This window comes from Dromaius novaehollandiae, chromosome 1 (assembly GCF_036370855.1).
Source record: "Dromaius novaehollandiae isolate bDroNov1 chromosome 1, bDroNov1.hap1, whole genome shotgun sequence".
NCBI lineage: Eukaryota > Metazoa > Chordata > Aves > Casuariiformes > Dromaiidae > Dromaius > Dromaius novaehollandiae.
The window spans coordinates 132,371,572-132,391,451 of NC_088098.1; the positions used below are offsets into that span (position 1 = coordinate 132,371,572).

General features: G+C 53.0%; 2 protein-coding genes across 6 annotated transcripts; both read right to left on the minus strand.

Annotated features, from left to right (window-relative positions):
* Positions 1-250: 250 nt before the first annotated feature.
* On the minus strand, positions 251-8,166 carry LOC135323831 (uncharacterized). 4 transcript variants are annotated; one of them, XM_064498704.1, is made up of 16 exons: positions 8,117-8,166; positions 6,461-6,532; positions 6,192-6,263; positions 5,996-6,094; positions 5,199-5,306; positions 4,704-4,775; positions 3,753-3,791; positions 3,468-3,527; positions 2,968-3,039; positions 2,705-2,776; positions 2,574-2,612; positions 2,126-2,197; positions 1,589-1,660; positions 1,314-1,388; positions 827-974; positions 251-632 (listed from the first exon to the last, which is right to left on the minus strand). In XM_064498704.1, exons 3-16 carry the CDS (start codon positions 6,253-6,255, stop codon positions 275-277), a joined length of 1,350 nt encoding a protein of 449 aa, XP_064354774.1. In that variant the 5' UTR covers positions 6,256-6,263; positions 6,461-6,532; positions 8,117-8,166; the 3' UTR covers positions 251-274. The 4 variants fall into 4 exon arrangements, with proteins under 4 accessions (XP_064354774.1, XP_064354757.1, XP_064354766.1 ...); XM_064498687.1 differs by lacking the exon at positions 8,117-8,166 and adding an exon at positions 7,152-7,413; XM_064498696.1 differs by lacking the exons at positions 4,704-4,775; positions 8,117-8,166 and adding an exon at positions 7,152-7,412.
* Positions 8,167-15,353: 7,187 nt separating this feature from the next.
* On the minus strand, positions 15,354-19,768 carry LOC135323837 (uncharacterized). Of its 2 annotated transcripts, none has more exons than XM_064498717.1 (9): positions 19,553-19,768; positions 18,071-18,142; positions 17,808-17,879; positions 17,677-17,715; positions 17,229-17,300; positions 16,692-16,763; positions 16,417-16,491; positions 15,930-16,077; positions 15,354-15,735 (listed from the first exon to the last, which is right to left on the minus strand). In XM_064498717.1, exons 1-9 carry the CDS (start codon positions 19,650-19,652, stop codon positions 15,378-15,380), a joined length of 1,008 nt encoding a protein of 335 aa, XP_064354787.1. In that variant the 5' UTR covers positions 19,653-19,768; the 3' UTR covers positions 15,354-15,377. The 2 variants fall into 2 exon arrangements, with proteins under 2 accessions (XP_064354787.1, XP_064354791.1); XM_064498721.1 differs by having other exon boundaries at positions 19,282-19,620.
* Positions 19,769-19,880: the final 112 nt, after the last annotated feature.

Below are 19,880 nucleotides of genomic sequence, written 5' to 3' on the forward strand. Positions count from 1 at the left end.
ATTCAGTGGAGCACTCCCAGGGAGTTCACGGATAACCATTTGCGTGCCATGTCTCATCCACGCTCCCCCATTCGGATGAATGAAACCTTAATGACAGCCCGAGCTGGGAAACTACATTGATAATGGGAACGAGGGCAGCCCTTGAGGGAGGGCAACTCTCTGACAGCCCCTCTCACTCATCCAACCCTGCCGTAAGCGCTGTGCATTACACCCAGACACAGAGGACCAAAACAGCCAAGGACTCGCACCGTTTTAGCCCACCATTTTTATTATTCTATTCGGAATATGCATCTGAAGTACAATATCCCTCTTGGTAACGAAAACACACACACTTGGAATGATCGCCTTGGGGAAAATCCCGGGAAATGCAGATATTTGAGGAACAGCCATAACCACCATCTGAGTTGCTCTGGCATCTAGGCTGAAATGAACTTTTCGAATTCATGGCATCAAATAACTGGGCAAGCTCTGTCGCAAAGTTCACCGGAAGGCGCCTGGAGCTGTTGTTGAGATTTTCATTTTCTAGGGTGAGCCCATCCTTTTCTCTGTCACTCCCTGGTTTTGCTCTGCCTTCCTCTGTGCTTGACTCCTCTCTGTTGGAGGCAGCGGCAGGGTTAGCTGGCATCGCTTCTCTGCAACAACGAAAATGGCTTTCAGGAAAGAGCACTCACTGCTAGGAAGGAAGAGTCCGCTTAAGAAAGCTAACAGCAGACGTCTCAACAGAGTCCTCTCAACAGCTCACCAGGCACTCCACCATACTATCACTACACATGCTTTGTTGCTAAAACACGGAAAATAGAAAGAATGTCGGAAAAGAACAACTCACTGTTTTCTCTTCCTCAGCCGGAAAGTAACTATGCAAGTCAGCACCACGGCAAACACTACGGAACCCGAGACTGCAGCGCTCAGGACCAAACGCTGCTTTTGTTGCGCTTTATGAGCTGCAGCCTGGGCATCTTTGTCACCAGCAAGGCCTGCAGGAAAGGAGACAATCCCATACATGCCTGGGTTCTGCAGGACTGATAATCTCACTGGGTGGCTGGGATTTCCAGGCAATTTTACATGCCGTGGTGTTGCTATCGCTGATTCTGGTCTCTTGGCAGCGGCGGACAAGAAAGCTCATTGACACTTCTCAGGGGCAAGAGCCCACTGGCCAGTGAAAGCCTGAACTAGCGCTACCCCTACCTGTGCCCCTGGGCTTCAGGGAGGGCATGTGTGCTGGGCACCTTGCATTCCCCAGGAGGGCAATAAAAGAGGGAAAAGGAGAAAATACTAATAGAAAAATCAAAAGGAAAGGAAGACAGATTACTTACCCCTGCGATCTCCCTGAGGCTCAAGCAGAGGCTTCAGCCCCTGAGAAGCTGGAGAAACACTGCCTTCAGGGACATCTGTCATGACACACAGAGGAGAAAAGGGTGAAATACCTGTGGCAATATACTTGTTTGCAAGGGAAGTGTAGTGAACTGACAGAGATCTTGTAACGACCTGGGACACGTGTAGGTCTAGGTTCTCACAGCTCTGGAGAACCCTTCCTGACCTTTAGGTAGGGACATGGCACCCTCAAAATAAACCAAGAGTCACAACTCACCTCTGGGATTCCCCAGAGACTCAAAATCAGAGTCCAGATGAGAAGATAAATCTCCACCACCTATGGCCACATCTGTAACCAAACACACGAGAACAGCTCCCATTACATATTTCCGTACACTTCTTCAGATTTGAATGGTAGTGAATGCAGGGGGAAAATATAATCCCACCAAGGAACTTGTCGGGCCCTTCCACTCCTGAGCATCTTGCAAACGCACACCGGGTGCGCGCATGGGCATCGTATGGGTGTAAATTTGACAATGCACAGAACTGCCAGGGGAAAGCACACCCTGCAGTTCACAGAAGCTGCAAACACAAACACCAACAAGCCTGCTGGCTTTGCCGTAGGCACTTGAAGAAGCACAAGGCTGGAGGAGCCAGGCAAAGCGCCCACCGCAGATCTCTGAAGCCCTCCCAAAGCCCACTCTGCTCTTTTGCAGGCATGAGCCTCGGCCAAGGACTGAAGCTACACGGCCCGTGAATACAACTCCGAAACCAAAGGCTCCTCCCAGGAAGTGAATACATCTCCACCACTTACTCCTGGCATGCCCCTGAGGCTCAGAAGTGGGATCCAGCTGGGAACCTAGAAGGCCACCGCCTGCAGGAACACCTGTAAGCAAACACAGACAAGACAAGTTTTCATTACGTCGTGCAACATGCTTCCGCGGAAGTGACGTGCCGGGAATGGGGGACACACGTGTAGTCTGAGAGTCTTCCAGCCACAATAGGGCCAGGGGTACTTGTTGGCTGGGACCTGGCGCCTCCCCAAAATCCTCCGTTGAGGCGCAACCCAGCAGCCCCCAAGCACCCCCAGGACAAACACACGGCCCCCCGCTGCTATGGAAAGCCAAATGGAAGTGAATGGAAGGGGGGGGCCATGATGGGACATATATGTAGGTCGCGAGTCTCAAAGCTGTGGAGGGGCAGAGAGGACCTTCTGCCTGGCACCTGGCAGCTCTCAAAGGAAAGAAATGCTCACAACTTACCCCTGGGACTCCCCTGCGGCTCTAAACCGCTTGGACCACCTGCAGAGGAAGTATGAAGCACAAGTTCACGGGAACAAAATAGCACAAGGAAAGTTCTTGTTCTTTCAGGGAAGTAAAAATTGACTACGTACCCCTGGGAAGACCTGGAGGCTCAGCAACAGCATCCAGCTGAGAAGCTGGATAAGCCCTCTGCAGGGGAACAGCTGTAATCAAAAACACAGGAGAAACACCTCCATTTGAGCTTGAGATATAGCTTTTCAAGTCAATGGCAGCACACGGAAGGGGAAAAAGGGATACACATATAGCTCTAGATACCTAAAGCTGACAAGGTACCTGGCTGATATTTTGTCCGTGACATGGAAGCTCTCAAAGAAGCTAAATATTCATGACTTACATGCACGACCATCTCGAGGTTCAAAATGGGGATCCAGCTGAGAAGCTGCATGCCCATCAATGTCGGCCACATCTGTAACCAGACACAGATTTGAATGGTAGCGAATGGCGGCGAGGAACATAGCATTACACCAAGGCCCTTGTCATGCCCTTCCACTCACGAGCATCTTGCAAACGCTCACCGGGTGCATGCACAGGCACCGTATGGGTACCAATCTAAGCAGGCACAGACCTGCTGCGGGAAAGCACGCCCTGGAGTTCACGCAAGCTGTAAACTCAACCCCAACAAGCCCGCTGGCTCTGCAGCAGGCTTTGGAAGCAGCACAAAGACTTTGCAAGGCAAAGCACCCCGGGGCACATCTCTCAAGGCCTCCCGAGTCCCACTCTGCTTTTCTCTGGCTCTGAGCATCAGCTGACGACTTACTCAGTTACACTCCATACCAGGAAAAGTTGGAAACGTAAAAGCTTCTTCTAGGAAGTGAATACACCTTGACCACTTACCCCGGGGATCCTCCCGAGGCTCAGGAAGAGGAAACAGCCAGAATGATGGATAACCATTGCCTACAGACAGAGCAGAAACCCGACACAGAGGTCGCAAGTTTTCCTTACAAGCTGCTACCAAGTTCTTCACAGAGCAGTTGTAATGACTGGAAGGGGGGGTCACGTCATGACACGGGACATATATGTAGGTCAATAGTCCCAAAGCTGTCCCAAAGTGGAGGGGCAGAGAGGACCTTTTGCCTGGCACCTGGCAGCTCTCAAAGGAAAAAAATGCTCACAACTTACCCCTGGGACTCCCCTGCGGCTGAAAAGCTCTTGGACGACCTGCAGAGGAAGTATGAAGTACAACTTCATGGGAACAAAATAGCACAAGGAAAGTTCTTGTTCTTTCAGGGAAGTAAAAATTGGCTATGTACCCCTGGGGAGACCCAGAGGCTCAGCAACAGGATGCAGCTGAGAAGCTGGATACCTGTCAACTTCAGCCACATCTGTAACCAAACACAGATGGGAACAGTTCTCATTATCTAATTCTATAGTCGTCTTCTGATTTGAAGGCTGGGGATATGATGATGAATGATAGGGAACATATAATTACACCATAGCACCTCTCTCTCCCTTCCAGTCATGCACATCATGCGCATCTTGAGCTGCTGGGGGAAAGGACGCCCCGGAGCTCACCCAAGCTGTAAACTCAACCCCATCATGCCAGCCCAGTTGGCAGCAGGCACTGGAAGCAGCACAGGCTCAGGGGGACTCGCCAACAGCGCTTTGCGAGCCAAGGCACCCAGCGCAGATCTTCCAAGCCTTTCTGAGTTGCACTCTGCTCTTTTTGGTGTCTGAACATTGGCCAAGCACTTGTTCAGTCAAATGTCACATGCAGAAGATATTGAAAACGAACGCTCATTCCACACATGCAGTTTGAGAGTCTCCCAGCTGCAGGAGGGCCAGCGGCACTCGCTGGCTGGGACCTGGCGCCTCTCAAGTCCTGCATCCAGGCGCCATACGACAGCCCCCAAGCACCCCCAGGACAAACACGCGGGCCCTCGGCACCTCCTTCCAGGGAGCTCTCTAACGCACAGCACTCTGCAAAGGGGGAACCCTCAGCACCGCAGGACACGAAGGATCGTTTACACTGCGCGGGCACAAGAGCTCCCCGGCCAGCGAAAGGCCAAAGCGGCGCCAGGAAAGGCATGCTTCTGGTCTTGCCAGGGAAGGGACGGTCCCCTGAGGACTCACCTCCAGCATCTTCCCAAGCCTTCGGTCCCGCATCTGGCCAAGCACCAGCATCGCCATCGCTGCCAGGCACCGCTGCAAACCCCCGCGGGGACGACAGCTCCTGTCACCCAGCGCCAGGCACTGCACCAGGCACAGCTCTCGCCCCCGGCCCCCGGCACCCCCCAGCGCACCCCCCTCCCCCGCGGCCTCCTTCCCCAAATGGCAAAGCTCCAAAATCTCTGAGAGCTGCGTGGTGTGGGAAGTGAGGCTATCTAATAGGACCCACAAAGGTTTATATGTACATGTCTGGCACACTAATTGCAATCATCTCCGCACACCAGAGACAGAAATCATCTTCAGAAAGCCGCTCCTGGCTTGTTTTAGAACACTTCCAATGCCCTAACACTTTAACATTTGGCCGCTGACATGATGTGTAGTAGCAGGCCCCAAGGGAAGAGCCTGCAGACACACAGGGATTTTGATTTCCTGCAGTGGATGACAATGGACAGCAAGTACCTGGCATGCCTGTTGCTTGAACTGCCTCTCTTTCTTCATCGGAGACTGGCAGGCTGTGACTGCCTCCTGCCGGAAAGGTCTCCTTCTCCAGGGTCTCCTGATGATTCTCTTTGGAAAGAAAGCAAGACAGCTTGATTAGAAGGAACTGATCCTCATCACTTCCTCATGGTATCTTCAGGAGGCAATACTTTTCAAAAGGCTTCAGTAAAAAGCTCAGAAACAAAACCTGGCATTTCAGGGTGGGCACCTGGTCACTAGCCCAATGTGTCCTTTGTAGAGAAAAATCAAAGCACACAAAATCTTCCCGATAACCAATACAGGCAGCAACACCTGCTGTACGGGTGGGGAGACGAGACAATTGCATGTGATCCTCTCATTCTCACTCCACTTGGTGCCTTTTTGAGAATTGGCACGATGACATTGAATCCTTTCCTTCAAAGAGGGCAGGAAAAAGCTGTAGCCGGTTCAGCTGGGGGAAAAGGCCTTCTGAGAACCAAGGCTCATCATGCCAACTCCACCACACAGTACGCATAACAGTCACATACAGTACACTGAGCCCCAAGCTCTTGCCACTATATTCAGGGCGCTTTCACAAACATGGTGAAGAACACGCTCGTATAAGAGACCCTCAACAAGCTCTGCGGCTTGCCAATGCCTGCGAGGTGTGACGTGGTGCGTCACTGCGGGGAGGCTCTGATCGATCCCTTTCTCCTGCGTAAGCCACAGCTCATCCATAGCTGTTTCTAAAACCTCAAGTTTACAATGATTACACTTAGCACAGAGTGAAATCTACCCACCAGCTGCTCCCTCCAAGTCCTTCAAGATTTCCTGTAGGACTTCAGAAGATTCCTGAGAGGACTTTCCCATTTTGGCCTCATACTGTGCTCTTTGCGGACCTAAACAGAAAGCATTAAGTTAAATGGCACACGAACAAGATATGCACAAGTAAATGCTGTTTCTTTCAAGTAAACCAAATACTGACTACTTACTTACCCGTGGCATGCTGCCAAGGCTCTAGAAAAGGATCCAGCCGAGAAGCCAGAGAAGCCCTCCTCATGGCTACATCTGTACACCAATGGGAAATGTTTTCATTACATATTGCAATATACTTCCTCATAAGTGAACTGCTGGGAATGGAAAGGGATCATGTAATCACATGGGACATATAAGTAGGTTGAGACTCTCAGGGCTGCAAAGGGGCCTGGCAGACCTGTTGGGGGACACCTGGCAGCTCTCAAAGAAAGTAAATATGGAAGACTTACCCGTGGGAATCTCCTGAGGCTCAAAACCAGCACCCAGCCGAGAAACAGGATAGCCATCCTCTACAGCCACATCTGTAACCAAACACAGATGGGAACAGCACCTGTCACATATACAGACCAATCTATCTATATACCTGTACATATATATATAGTGGCCTCCCTCCAGGGACATCAGGAATTTTACATGCTGCAACACACCTCTGCAGAAGTGAACTGCTGGTAATGGAAGGGCAATGGGGGACACACGCGCAGCTCGAGAGTCTCGCACCTGAAGAGCAGCCCAGGACCTGCTGGCTGGGACCGGGCAGCTCCCATAATCCTCTGTCGAGGCGACACCCAACACCCCGCAAGGACCCCCGGGACAAGGGCACAGCCGCTCCGCGCCTCCCCGCGGGAGTTCCGCGTCCTGCCTGCCCCGCGGACGCCTGCCCGCGCCGCTAGTACGGCCCGGTCCGCCCCAGCGCCGGCACCGCGCTGCCCCGCGCAGCGCCGCCCTCCCTCCGCGGCCCCACGAGCCTCGCCGAGCCGCTCCCGGCCCCCGCCGCCGCCTCCCGTCGCCCCGCAGCCCGGCAGGCGCCTCCCGCCGCCCCCGGCCGCCCCGGCCGCTCGCCGGCCGGCCCCGCGGCCCCCAGGCTGCCGCGCCGCGCCGTGCGGGGGCGGCGCTGCCTCCGTCGCCGCCCGCCCGCCCTACCTGGGCCCGGCGCTGCCCGCGGAGCAGCCCGGCTGTCCCGGGCACGCAGGGCCGCCAGGAGGCCGAGCAGCAGCAGCAGGCGACGCCCGGGGCCGGACGCCCCCCGCGCTCGCACCATGCTGCCCGTCGCCAGCAGCCGCCCCCCGCCGGCGCCCTCGAGCAACGCGCGCGCGGAGCGGCGTCTGCGGGGCGCGGCGCGGCACAACGCACCGCAGCGGAAAGCACCGCACCGCAGCGGAAAGCACCGCACCGCACTGCACCGCACTGCACTGCACCGCAGCGGAAAGCACCGCACCGCAGCGCAAAGCAGCGCACTGCCCCGCAGCACAACGCAACACCGCGCAGCACAACGCAGCACAATGCACCGCGGGGCCCCTCTGTGAGCTCAGGGGCGCCCTCCGCGCGCCTCCGCGGCGGCCCGCGCTCCCTCCGCGCGCCGGCGCCGGCGCCGGCGCCGCCCTGTGCGGGCAGCCCGGGCATGCTGGCGGCCGGGGGTGCTGCTGCCGCCCTCGAGGAGCCCCTCGGGGGCAGCCCGGCTCTCTGCCCACACGCTCGCGCCCCTGCGCTCGCCTCGCTGCTCGGCAGCTCCGCGCCAGCGCCTGCTCCGGCCTCGCTCGCTGCTCTCCTTCCCGCCCCCGCTGCCGCCGCTCTGCTCCAGCGCCAGCGCTAGCGCCAGCTGTGCACTTCCGGAGCTGGCCCAGGGGCAGCTGCTGACAGGCGGGGGGGCTCCAGTGCCAAGCCTGTGCCCCAGCTCTCCTCCCCCGTCCAGCTGGGATTCCGCCTCCCGCTTCCTTGCTGGCACCACTGCCTCTGTCCCCTTTGCTTTGGGACCAACATTTCAGGCCTCCTTGGGCCTTGGGACATCCTAGAACTGCTAAAGCCCTAAAGAAACGTTACATCAAAATGGTTTATTTCTAGCTGTGTGTTGCCAGTTTGGCAAAAGAGCTCATGTATCCCTAACTGACCTGTCCTCCATGTAATGCAAAAAATCCCGCCCACTGGTCAAAAAGCCCCATGCCCGGGTGAAGACCCCTGCCCTGAGCATGCGTAGTAGTAAAATGGTGTGTAAGCAGTCTTATAGTTGTCTGTAAATCACTACCCAATCAGTGTAAAAGGGAAAGTTGCAAACCTTGCAATGTGTTTGTATAAATGCTACTTGAAAAGGTGGGGGGGTGTGCTTGATTTGTGGGAAACCACCGAGCACCCAGGCTTGCGCAATGCTGAACTAAATAAGCCAGTGTCTCTCCCGAGTGTGTAATTATTGGCTTATTGCACAACAGGCAACGAATCCATGTTTTGGACAGCGCTCCTGGGGGCTTTGGGTGCTCTCTCTCAGCAAGGAGGAGGTGCTGACGCCCTCACGTATATCCTGGCCCCGGCGGCTGGACTCTGTGAGCATGGCTTGTGTGTCTTGCCAGCCTCCCCTCTTTATGTTGAAGAGGGTCACCAGGCCACCTGTGGATTTCAGGAGCTCCTGGATGCAGTGTGGCTGGAGGAAGAACTGTCGCCTGTGATTCTGGCGTGGCCAGCTGAGAAGATCGTAGTATCTCTGAGCATGTGTGCTGGCTCAGGCTTGACTTCTCTGCCATAGCTGCATGTCTGTGAGGAACTGTACCTCGGGAGGGAGGTCAAAAGAATGAACAGGACATTACAAGATAAAATCACAAAGGTATGCCCACACACTGGCCTAAAATGGCCAGAAGCCCTAAACTTAGCTCTGTGGGACATACAAAATGCGCCACAACAACCCGTAGGACTACCACCAGCCGAAATTCTCTTTGGGAGACCTTTAGCTATACGAGGGACTTCGATTCCAGCTAAGAGCAGCCTGTTAGACGGAGATGAATGACAAAGCCAGTGTGTTCTAAGTATGCAAAAAAGGTTTGAAAAGCTTAAAAAATATGCTCAGTGCTATCAATCCACACCACCTGAAATACAAGTGCCTGGTATACAGCCTGGGGCTGAAGTTTTAGTTAAAGTATTTTTAGGAAAATCCAAGTTAAAACCTAAATGGGAACGGCCATATACTGTCCTACTATGTTCCAATTTTGCTGTAAAGTTAAACTGTACTTGTATATATTCGGAAAGGCTGTGTGTGTATGAGAACCCTTTGTAGTCTTATATTCGTAGAGGACATTGCTGTAAATACAAGTAATCGCTCAAATATTTGTGCTGGTAACTTTACCAAGATTATGCGATGCGACTCTAGTTGTTCAGCTCCTGGTATGTCTTATCCATTATTACAGTCTAATTACACATTGAGTCAAGACTGACTGCCTACCCCCATCGGAATGAATCTTACATTGGTGGAGAAACTACTGCAACATGATGAGCTGCGTCAACTGCTAGAACGCATCTGAAACAATGGACAAAAAGCTCTAATCACCACTCATCATGATACGGAAGAGATACAGGACATCTTGGAAAGGGTGAAGCAGGACAGGGAACATCATGGGTGGGAAACTCTTCTGGGATGGTCACCAACTGCAACAGGGATTCATACTCACGTGTTGCGCCCAGTAGTAGTTGTGTTAAGTTTAACCGTGTTATGCCTATTACTTACGATCATATTATACATAAGATTATGGAAAGTGATAGCATGCCTTGAAAGCCTTTGAGAACTCTGTCTAAAGTATTAGCAGGGATGCTTAATAGAAACAAAGGGAGGACTGTTAAAGAATATTGAACTGGAACCATCTAGAGGTAACCACTTAGCACAACTTATGCAAACCTTGCTTAGCATGAGTAGCTAAATTTGCTGAAGCCTTAGGCCACACTCAGATAATGTGAGGAACTTTCAGCTAGTCCAGTAAGAAAGGGCCCCAGGACCGGTTCAAGGTGGAAAGATAAGGAAGCTTACGAGGAAGGTAAGGCCATCAGCAGAAGCCGCCACCGTAAAGATAAGGAAAACCAGGCTGCCTAGAGACAGCAGTGGGACCCAGTGAAGAACAGGAAGCCCCCAGAGCCAAATAGGATGATTGGTCTGAAGCTTTGCATGGGGTGTGGGGATCTTAGATTGTGAAGGTATAATTGCCCAGGGATTTCTTTGTTCGGGGTGCCTCTTGGGAGGCAGCCAGCTCAACCTGTAATTCCTGCCCGTGCATCATTACATTTTATTGAATTTGCTTTGATTTGGCTCCAAACTTCTCAGCGGGAACCTAGGGTCGGACTCTGTTATGGTGGCTGGCGAGCGTAATTTTCCATAGCAGTGTGTGCTTTGAAGAGCTGGGACAGTCGTGGTTTAGTCAAGTGGTGGCTTGTAGTCTTGGCAAGAAGGTATTGGCCTGGACGTGTCTCTCTGAGAGAGGGGTGAGTGTTGGCGGCCCTGGTGATGAGGGCAACATCACCTTTGGGAAGGGCAGGAAAGAGAAGGGAAGGGCAGGGAGTTTCCTCCATCTTTCCTGTCTTCTGGTAGGTTTGGGATTCGTGGGCTGTGGTGGAGCAGCAGAGCTGAGTGTGCCCAGCCGCCTCCCGCTGGGTTTCCCAGCAGAAGCACTGACCCTGTGTCTTAAGCACGAGCTCTTCTGTTCCAAGTCCATGGATTCCATTTCCATTGATTGATTTCCGAATTGCAAAAGCTTGGGTGCAGGGGAGGCAGGAAAGGTCTGCGAGGAAAGAGTCGGTGGCCCAGAAGAACGTGCACAGGCAGGGAGGCAGCTTTCTGCAAACGGCATTTCTGTCTTTACTCATGTTTCGGCTTGTGTGTCCCCCGACTCCTACAATGACGTCACGGGAGCGTGAAGGGCTCCGTTGTGCAAGCCTGGCCGTAACTAGCACGCAGAGGGGTTCTGTCGGTTCCCAGGCTCTGACGTGCATTGTCCTCCTGGACACGAGTTTTATATGCCCGAGGTGCAAATGCTTCTCTTCCTGCAGGACCGAAGTTTCCAAAGGCAAGGAGGTGGCTTTGGAAGAAAGCCTGGACGTGCAGGCGCTGGCACAGTGTTTTTTTCTTCTCAGAGCTTGTTGCCTCCTTCTTTGCAGAGTCCAAGGCTGCTCTTCAGCTCCGAGGTACTTTGCTGTGGGCTTTGTTAGACTTGAGGAGGCAAAGAACGCCTCTGCCTCTGGAGGGGGCTGGGAAGGAGGCTCTTGTGGAGTGTGCTCCGGTCCACAGGGCTGGTCTGTGGGACTTCGTGGCATGACTCCGTTTCCTTCCTCTTCCTGGGAAATGCCATTCCTCTGTCCCCATGAGCACTTCCCTGACTCCAAGCCAGTCTTTTTGGGTGTTCTCCCTTGCAGACTCCTTTGAGACGAGGGGGCAGGTGACCAATTTAATTTTCCTCGCCCCAGAGTTTTCAAGCTGGAACCACCTCCCATTGCTAGGGACTTGGTTTTTCCTCGAAGGCAGTTTGGTCTGTGTTCCTATTTCCCCGTGCCGGGAGGCATTTCTTCTGCTTTTCTGTGGAGCAGTTGTTTGCAGATAACAGCTCTGTTGCTCACCGCCTTCTGTTTTGGCTGCACGTTCAACAGCACGGGTGTTTAGGATGCTGGCCAGGCCCTTGTAGCTCTTGCTGGCCGAAGGAGGCCAGCGTGGGCTTCTCTGGGTGTGTGCCCCCGAGAAAGGGGAGTGTGTGGGCAAAGACATGTGCTGCCTTGCATGAAAGCGCAGAATTGCTTCTGTAGCAGTCTCAGTGCTCGTCTACAGTGGCACAGTCACTTTGGCAGCTGTCCGGAGAGAAGACTTCGTCTCCCCAGACATCTGCCTACTTCCAGAACGTTGCCTATCTGCATACCGGAGAATTAGGCCATTGATGGTTATCTTGACACTACCCTTCTGCAACAGAGAAACCCTCTTCTGTAGGTGAGCAGCAGAGACAGAAACACGAATGCCCCAGTCCCATCACACCCGCCCTCCAGCTTGGTCTCTGCAGCACCTGACTCAGGGCTTTCTCAGAACAGCCGCTCAAACTCCGCCTAAAACCATTTCAGTTCAACAGTCCTGTGTTATGCATCCGTACTGCTTGTCCGTGGGAAGTATGGTGCTGGAGTGAGACTCACCTGCTGGGTTACCCTCAGATTGCTGTCTTCCTATGGAGAATGTGAGAACAAGTCCTGCAACTTGCCCTTGTAAAGGCTCTGTAAAAGTCATTAACACGCCACGAATAGTCTCAGGTGCTGAGTGGACTGAGAGCTGCAATAGCAGAGGCTTTGTGTTTGGCTCGCTCTGGCGATGCTTGGCTTGTGTGAACATGGTGGTTTAGCCAGGGGCCTCCCTGGGCCCAGCGAGTCTCTTGCATCATGTGACGCTGCCGCTCTTCCTCCTTTAGTCTCTGTGTAGGGCCAAAGGGGTGTAAGTGCATCCCAAGAGGAAGAGGCGAGCAGGAGGAGGAAAGCATGTCAAGAACCCATCCTCTGCATGTGCACACAGCTGCCAATACTTGCTCACTTGTGCCAGCTGCCCCTCAGAATTGTTTTTTTCTTTTAAATGGCTGATGAGTAGGTGTAACTTCTGCGGCTTCATGTTTTGCTGCTCTGTTTAGTAGTCTGTAGGCAGTAGTCCTCAACAGGCAATGAGTTTAGTGACCATGTCGAGCTAGGTGTGTCTGAATGGAGGATGGATGAGCTACACATCCCGTCTCTGGAAAGCTGCTCGTTCACAGGACAGGAGAACTACTGCGAGACTGCTACGGGCAGCTGTTTAGTCTCCCCACAGGAGACCAAGTGCTTGCTCCCCTGCCAGAGGGGGACAGTCTCTTCATTCAAGTGTCCGTCTTCTCCCCACAGGGGAAGCAATGCGCATGTTTTGGTGTAATCTGGTGAAAAAAACCACACTCCCAGTGCTTTGCATTTGTTTTCCTAGCCTTTGCAAGTCATAGCTGTTAAAGACGTGCAGAAAGAGTCCTTTTTTTCAGGACCTCCTGCTTGTTTCGAAGGGCCCGGAAAGGGGCAATGGGAGAGCTGTTGGGGTGTCGTGCACAGAGTGCCTTCTTTGAGGGGCCTTCTTCTCCCGTTGTCCTGTACCTCTCATTCCAAAGTTCCCATTCCCCAGTGCAATCACCTCTTAGCATGCCAGAAAGAAAGAGTGGAGGGGGCACAGCCATATGTGCCACAGCAGCCTTTTGGGAGTTGAACCCAGGTCCACTGGAAACCAAAACCCTCCCCAGAGCTCACCTCTTGACCTTCATGCAGGAGAAATTGGGGATGCCTTGTGAATCATAACCTTCTTCAGAACCTCGCTGCACAATGCCCCCAGCAGAGCAGGCCTTTTACCTTCTCTGGTACCTGTTGCCCACAGTAATAAATCCTGCCAAAGGCATTTTGAGTGATACTAATACTGCGCTTGACCTAGAGCTGTTGGGGCTGCTTTCAGCCCTTTCACATCGCTCTTTGCATTGCACCTTGTCAGGGTACAGTGGTTTCAGAGCATCAGAGTGGCAACTCAGCACCTGCTCAGCATGCGCACAGCACTTCACAGCACTTCTGTCAGGCCGTTTGCACCATCGGATCTGCTTCTCCGCTTCTGGCCTCTAAATTATTGGCCAGTCCCTGCCTGGGCAGCCTCTGTCATGTCTGAAGGCCACTGGGTGCTCTCCCTTTGGATACGTCCACACGAGCGTTTCAGCGGAGATCAGGAGCGAGCTGCTGAAGGGAGTCTTCCCACGCTCCCTACCTGCTGAGCTTTGCTCCATCCTGTGCAGAGCTCCCACAGCCCCTTGGCTGGAGCTGAAGGGGAAGGTGGGCTGCAGGCCGGTGGGTCCTGACTGCTGCCGGGTGCTCAGTGCTGAGACCAGAGGAGAGCTAGCCCCAAATGACGCCCCCTCCAAAGGCATACGGGCTAGACACCGGGTTCGCAGCACCCACTGCCCCGCTCAGCAGATCCTCTGCTGTTCCTGTGTTAAAGCCTCTGCTTTAGAAGTGGTGGCATCGGGGGCATTTCTCAACCAGCCGCTGAGGAGGTGGGAGTTTCCTCCACCTCTCCAGGAGCCTGTGGCAGAATTAGGCTTTGGCTTCTGTGTTTCCGGAGGCCTCCTGCAGTGTCCTAACCCTGAGCTCCTTCCTCCCCTTGCCTCTCCTTGTGCTGAGGAGCCACCACAACCACCTCTGCCTGCCAGCTCACAAACAGCACGGGAAGGATTCCCTTGGTTTGGGCGGCTTGTGCTTTGAGACCCAGTGCCTGAACATCTTCCTGTGAGAAGTGCCGCTCTCCGGAGTGGTGTGTCCCTAGTCCTTACTTGGCTGAGCCTCGTGAGAAGAGGCTGCCGCTTGAATGCCTGTCCCTTAGTGCAGCGTGCAGAGCAAATCCTGCAGCACTTGATGAACATGCAGGGAAGGTGGAGGAGGAGCTGCTTCTTCTGATCCCAGAGGCAAAGGGTTGCTGGGCCACCTGAGAAACATGCTCAAATCTCACCGCTTGCCTTTCCTGTCCTACGCCCTTCCCTCACCAGGTTTCTCAGGGCCACGTGAGCTTCCCACACGACACTGCAGGTGCTGGGGAAGCACCTTCCTGCCATGGCCTTCCTGTGGGATCCTACGAGGGCCTTTACTCCTTATCCTCTCCTGCAAGCTGGCAGTAGGGGTGACAAATGTTTTTTGAGGTGGCAACTGTTTGCTTGTCATCCTCGGGAAAGGTAAGAGACCACTTTTGCCCCCTTGAAAGAGAGCACAGAGGAGCCTGGGCTTTCCTCCAAATACAGCTGTATTCCCTTTTTGGCCTTACCGCTACTATTCATGGCTTGAACGTTTGGGAGGAGAGCAATGCCATTTCTGTGGGTCTTTGTGCCATTTTTAAGGCCAGTACCGTTCTTCCTGTCACAGTCCTTTTCACTCTCTTGCCCAACCAGCCCCCTCTCACTTTGCTCTACTCAAAGACGGTCAGCTTCTGTGCACGGAAGACCATTGCGCTAACCCCCAGCAGCCTCTGGTCTCACTTTAGCACTCCTCTAACTCATTGCTCAGAGCTGCACAGCCATCCTTTGCAGCACCTCCTTCCCCTCTCAGTCCCCACATCCACCAGGATTCAGTGGAGCACTCCCAGGGAGTTCACGGATAACCATTTGCGTGCCATGTCTCATCCACGCTCCCCCATTCGGATGAATGAAACCTTAATGACAGCCCGAGCTGGGAAACTACATTGATAATGGGAACGAGGGCAGCCCTTGAGGGAGGGCAACTCTCTGACAGCCCCTCTCACTCATCCAAGCCTGCCGTAAGCGCTGTGCATTACACCCAGACACAGAGGACCAAAACAGCCAAGGATTCGCACCGTTTTAGCCCACCATTTTTATTATTCTATTCGGAATATGCATCTGAAGTACAATATCCCTCTTGGTAACGAAAACACACACACTTGGAATGATCGCCTTGGGGAAAATCCCGGGAAATGCAGATATTTGAGGAACAGCCATAACCACCATCTGAGTTGCTCTGGCATCTAGGCTGAAATGAACTTTTCGAATTCATGGCATCAAATAACTGGGCAAGCTCTGTCGCAAAGTTCACCGGAAGGCGCCTGGAGCTGTTGTTGAAATTTTCATTTTCTAGGGTGAGCCCATCCTTTTCTCTGTCACTCCCTGGTTTTGCTCTGCCTTCCTCTGTGCTTGACTCCTCTCTGTTGGAGGCAGCGGCAGGGTTAGCTGGCATCGCTTCTCTGCAACAACGAAAATGGCTTTCAGGAAAGAGCACTCACTGCTAGGAAGGAAGAGTCCGCTTAAGAAAGCTAACAGCAGACGTCTCAACAGAGTCCTCTCAACAGCTCACCAGGCACTCCACCATACTATCACTACACATGCTTTGTTGCTAAAACACGGAAAATAGAAAGAATGTCGGAAAAGAACAACTCACTGTTTTCTCTTCCTCAGCCGGAAAGTAACTATGCAAGTCAGCACCACGGCAAACACTACGGAACCCGAGACTGCAGCGCTCAGGACCAAACGCTGCTTTTGTTGCGCTTTATGAGCTGCAGCCTGGGCATCTTTGTCACCAGCAAGGCCTGCAGGAAAGGAGACAATCCCATACATGCCTGGGTTCTGCAGGACTGATAATCTCACTGGGTGGCTGGGATTTCCAGGCAATTTTACATGCCGTGGTGTTGCTATCGCTGATTCTGGTCTCTTGGCAGCGGCGGACAAGAAAGCTCATTGACACTTCTCAGGGGCAAGAGCCCACTGGCCAGTGAAAGCCTGAACTAGCGCTACCCCTACCTGTGCCCCTGGGCTTCAGGGAGGGCATGTGTGCTGGGCACCTTGCATTCCCCAGGAGGGCAATAAAAGAGGGAAAAGGAGAAAATACTAATAGAAAAATCAAAAGGAAAGGAAGACAGATTACTTACCCCTGCGATCTCCCTGAGGCTCAAGCAGAGGCTTCAGCCCCTGAGAAGCTGGAGAAACACTGCCTTCAGGGACATCTGTCATGACACACAGAGGAGAAAAGGGTGAAATACCTGTGGCAATATACTTGTTTGCAAGGGAAGTGTAGTGAACTGACAGAGATCTTGTAACGACCTGGGACACGTGTAGGTCTAGGTTCTCACAGCTCTGGAGAACCCTTCCTGACCTTTAGGTAGGGACATGGCACCCTCAAAATAAACCAAGAGTCACAACTCACCTCTGGGATTCCCCAGAGACTCAAAATCAGAGTCCAGATGAGAAGATAAATCTCCACCACCTATGGCCACATCTGTAACCAAACACACGAGAACAGCTCCCATTACATATTTCCGTACACTTCTTCAGATTTGAATGGTAGTGAATGCAGGGGGAAAATATAATCCCACCAAGGAACTTGTCGGGCCCTTCCACTCCTGAGCATCTTGCAAACGCACACCGGGTGCGCGCATGGGCATCGTATGGGTGTAAATTTGACAATGCACAGAACTGCCAGGGGAAAGCACACCCTGCAGTTCACAGAAGCTGCAAACACAAACACCAACAAGCCTGCTGGCTTTGCCGTAGGCACTTGAAGAAGCACAAGGCTGGAGGAGCCAGGCAAAGCGCCCACCGCAGATCTCTGAAGCCCTCCCAAAGCCCACTCTGCTCTTTTGCAGGCATGAGCCTCGGCCAAGGACTGAAGCTACACGGCCCGTGAATACAACTCCGAAACCAAAGGCTCCTCCCAGGAAGTGAATACATCTCCACCACTTACTCCTGGCATGCCCCTGAGGCTCAGAAGTGGGATCCAGCTGGGAACCTAGAAGGCCACCGCCTGCAGGAACACCTGTAAGCAAACACAGACAAGACAAGTTTTCATTACGTCGTGCAACATGCTTCCGCGGAAGTGACGTGCCGGGAATGGGGGACACACATGTAGTCTGAGAGTCTTCCAGCCACAATAGGGCCAGGGGTACTTGTTGGCTGGGACCTGGCGCCTCCCCAAAATCCTCCGTTGAGGCGCAACCCAGCAGCCCCCAAGCACCCCCAGGACAAACACACGGCCCCCCGCTGCTATGGAAAGCCAAATGGAAGTGAATGGAAGGGGGGGGCCATGATGGGACATATATGTAGGTCGCGAGTCTCAAAGCTGTGGAGGGGCAGAGAGGACCTTCTGCCTGGCACCTGGCAGCTCTCAAAGGAAAGAAATGCTCACAACTTACCCCTGGGACTCCCCTGCGGCTCTAAACCGCTTGGACCACCTGCAGAGGAAGTATGAAGCACAAGTTCACGGGAACAAAATAGCACAAGGAAAGTTCTTGTTCTTTCAGGGAAGTAAAAATTGACTACGTACCCCTGGGAAGACCTGGAGGCTCAGCAACAGCATCCAGCTGAGAAGCTGGATAAGCCCTCTGCAGGGGAACAGCTGTAATCAAAAACACAGGAGAAACACCTCCATTTGAGCTTGAGATATAGCTTTTCAAGTCAATGGCAGCACACGGAAGGGGAAAAAGGGATACACATATAGCTCTAGATACCTAAAGCTGACAAGGTACCTGGCTGATATTTTGTCCGTGACATGGAAGCTCTCAAAGAAGCTAAATATTCATGACTTACATGCACGACCATCTCGAGGTTCAAAATGGGGATCCAGCTGAGAAGCTGCATGCCCATCAATGTCGGCCACATCTGTAACCAGACACAGATTTGAATGGTAGCGAATGGCGGCGAGGAACATAGCATTACACCAAGGCCCTTGTCATGCCCTTCCACTCACGAGCATCTTGCAAACGCTCACCGGGTGCATGCACAGGCACCGTATGGGTACCAATCTAAGCAGGCACAGACCTGCTGCGGGAAAGCACGCCCTGGAGTTCACGCAAGCTGTAAACTCAACCCCAACAAGCCCGCTGGCTCTGCAGCAGGCTTTGGAAGCAGCACAAAGACTTTGCAAGGCAAAGCACCCCGGGGCACATCTCTCAAGGCCTCCCGAGTCCCACTCTGCTTTTCTCTGGCTCTGAGCATCAGCTGACGACTTACTCAGTTACACTCCACACCAGGAAAAGCTGGAAACATAAAAGCTTCTTCTAGGAAGTGAATACACCTTGACCACTTACCCCAGGGATCCTCCCGACGCTCGGGAAGAGGGAAAAGCTTACAGCTTACCATAGCTTACAGGCAGAGCAGAAACATAGAGGTGCCAATTTTCCTTACAAAATGCTACCAACTTCTTCACAAAGCAATGTTAGTGAATGGAAGGGGGGCCATGATGGGACATTTATATGTAGGTCGCGAGTCCCAAAGCTGTCCCAAAGTGGAGGGGCAGAGAGGACCTTTTGCCTGGCACCTGGCAGCTCTCAAAGGAAAGAAATGCTCACAACTTACCCATGGGAACCTCCCACCCTCCCACCCTCCCCCCCCCACGGCTCTAAAGCGCTTGGATGACCTGGAGAGGAAGTATGAAGTACAATTTCATATGAACAAAACTACAACTACAAGGAAAGTTCTTGTTCTTTCAGGGAAGTAAAAATTGACAGCTGGGAGATTCAGATCTGCTGCTCCCATCAGGAGCAGATGAGCAAGGGATGGAGAAGAGAAGCTCTCAAGCTAGGCTAGGAGCTCCTGCTGGAGGAGTTCTCTGAAGAGGCACATGGGCGAAAACACCCAGAATGCAGCCTCTAGTAGCTGTGCTCCTGTAACACCAAAGCTCTGCAAAACTCGTGCAAGCAAAACTCATACAAGCAACACTAAACATGGACACTGGCATTTCCGCTTTACGCCTCTACTCCCACCAGCCAAAAAGGTCCTCACTCTAAACACCTACATACATCTTGCTAAACATAACCATGCCACAAAGAAGTGCCTCCCTCCCGAGGTACAGTTCCTCACAGACATGCAGCTATGGCAGAGAAGTCAAGCCTGAGCCAGCACACATGCTCAGAGATACTACGATCTTCTCAGCTGGCCACGCCAGAATCACAGGCGACAGTTCTTCCTCCAGCCACACTGCATCCAGGAGCTCCTGAAATCCACAGGTGGCCTGGTGACCCTCTTCAACATAAAGAGGGGAGGCTGGCAAGACACACAAGCCATGCTCACAGAGTCCAGCCGCCGGGGCCAGGATATACGTGAGGGCGTCAGCACCTCCTCCTTGCTGAGAGAGAGCACCCAAAGCCCCCAGGAGCGCTGTCCAAAACATGGATTCGTTGCCTGTTGTGCAATAAGCCAATAATTACACACTCGGGAGAGACACTGGCTTATTTAGTTCAGCATTGCGCAAGCCTGGGTGCTCGGTGGTTTCCCACAAATCAAGCACACCCCCCCACCTTTTCAAGTAGCATTTATACAAACACATTGCAAGGTTTGCAACTTTCCCTTTTACACTGATTGGGTAGTGATTTACAGACAACTATAAGACTGCTTACAC

Excerpts from the sequence above, each read along its gene's own strand:
- LOC135323831 (XM_064498687.1), bottom strand. The coding sequence starts at position 7,269 with ATGGTGCGAGCGCGGGGGGCGTCCGGCCCCGGGCGTCGCCTGCTGCTG. Across the intron at positions 1,389-1,588 it reads GTCTCTGGGGAATCCCAGAG|ATGTCCCTGAAGGCAGTGTT; the intron begins GTGAGTTGTGAC and ends GTGTCATGACAG. Across the intron at positions 975-1,313 it reads GCCTCAGGGAGATCGCAGGG|GCCTTGCTGGTGACAAAGAT; the intron begins GTAAGTAATCTG and ends CCTTTCCTGCAG.
- LOC135323837 (XM_064498717.1), bottom strand. The coding sequence starts at position 19,652 with ATGTTTTGGACAGCGCTCCTGGGGGCTTTGGGTGCTCTCTCTCAGCAA. Across the intron at positions 17,301-17,676 it reads GCCGCAGGGGAGTCCCAGGG|GTGTTCCTGCAGGCGGTGGC; the intron begins GTAAGTTGTGAG and ends GTTTGCTTACAG. Across the intron at positions 15,736-15,929 it reads CGGCTGAGGAAGAGAAAACA|AGAAGCGATGCCAGCTAACC; the intron begins GTGAGTTGTTCT and ends TCGTTGTTGCAG.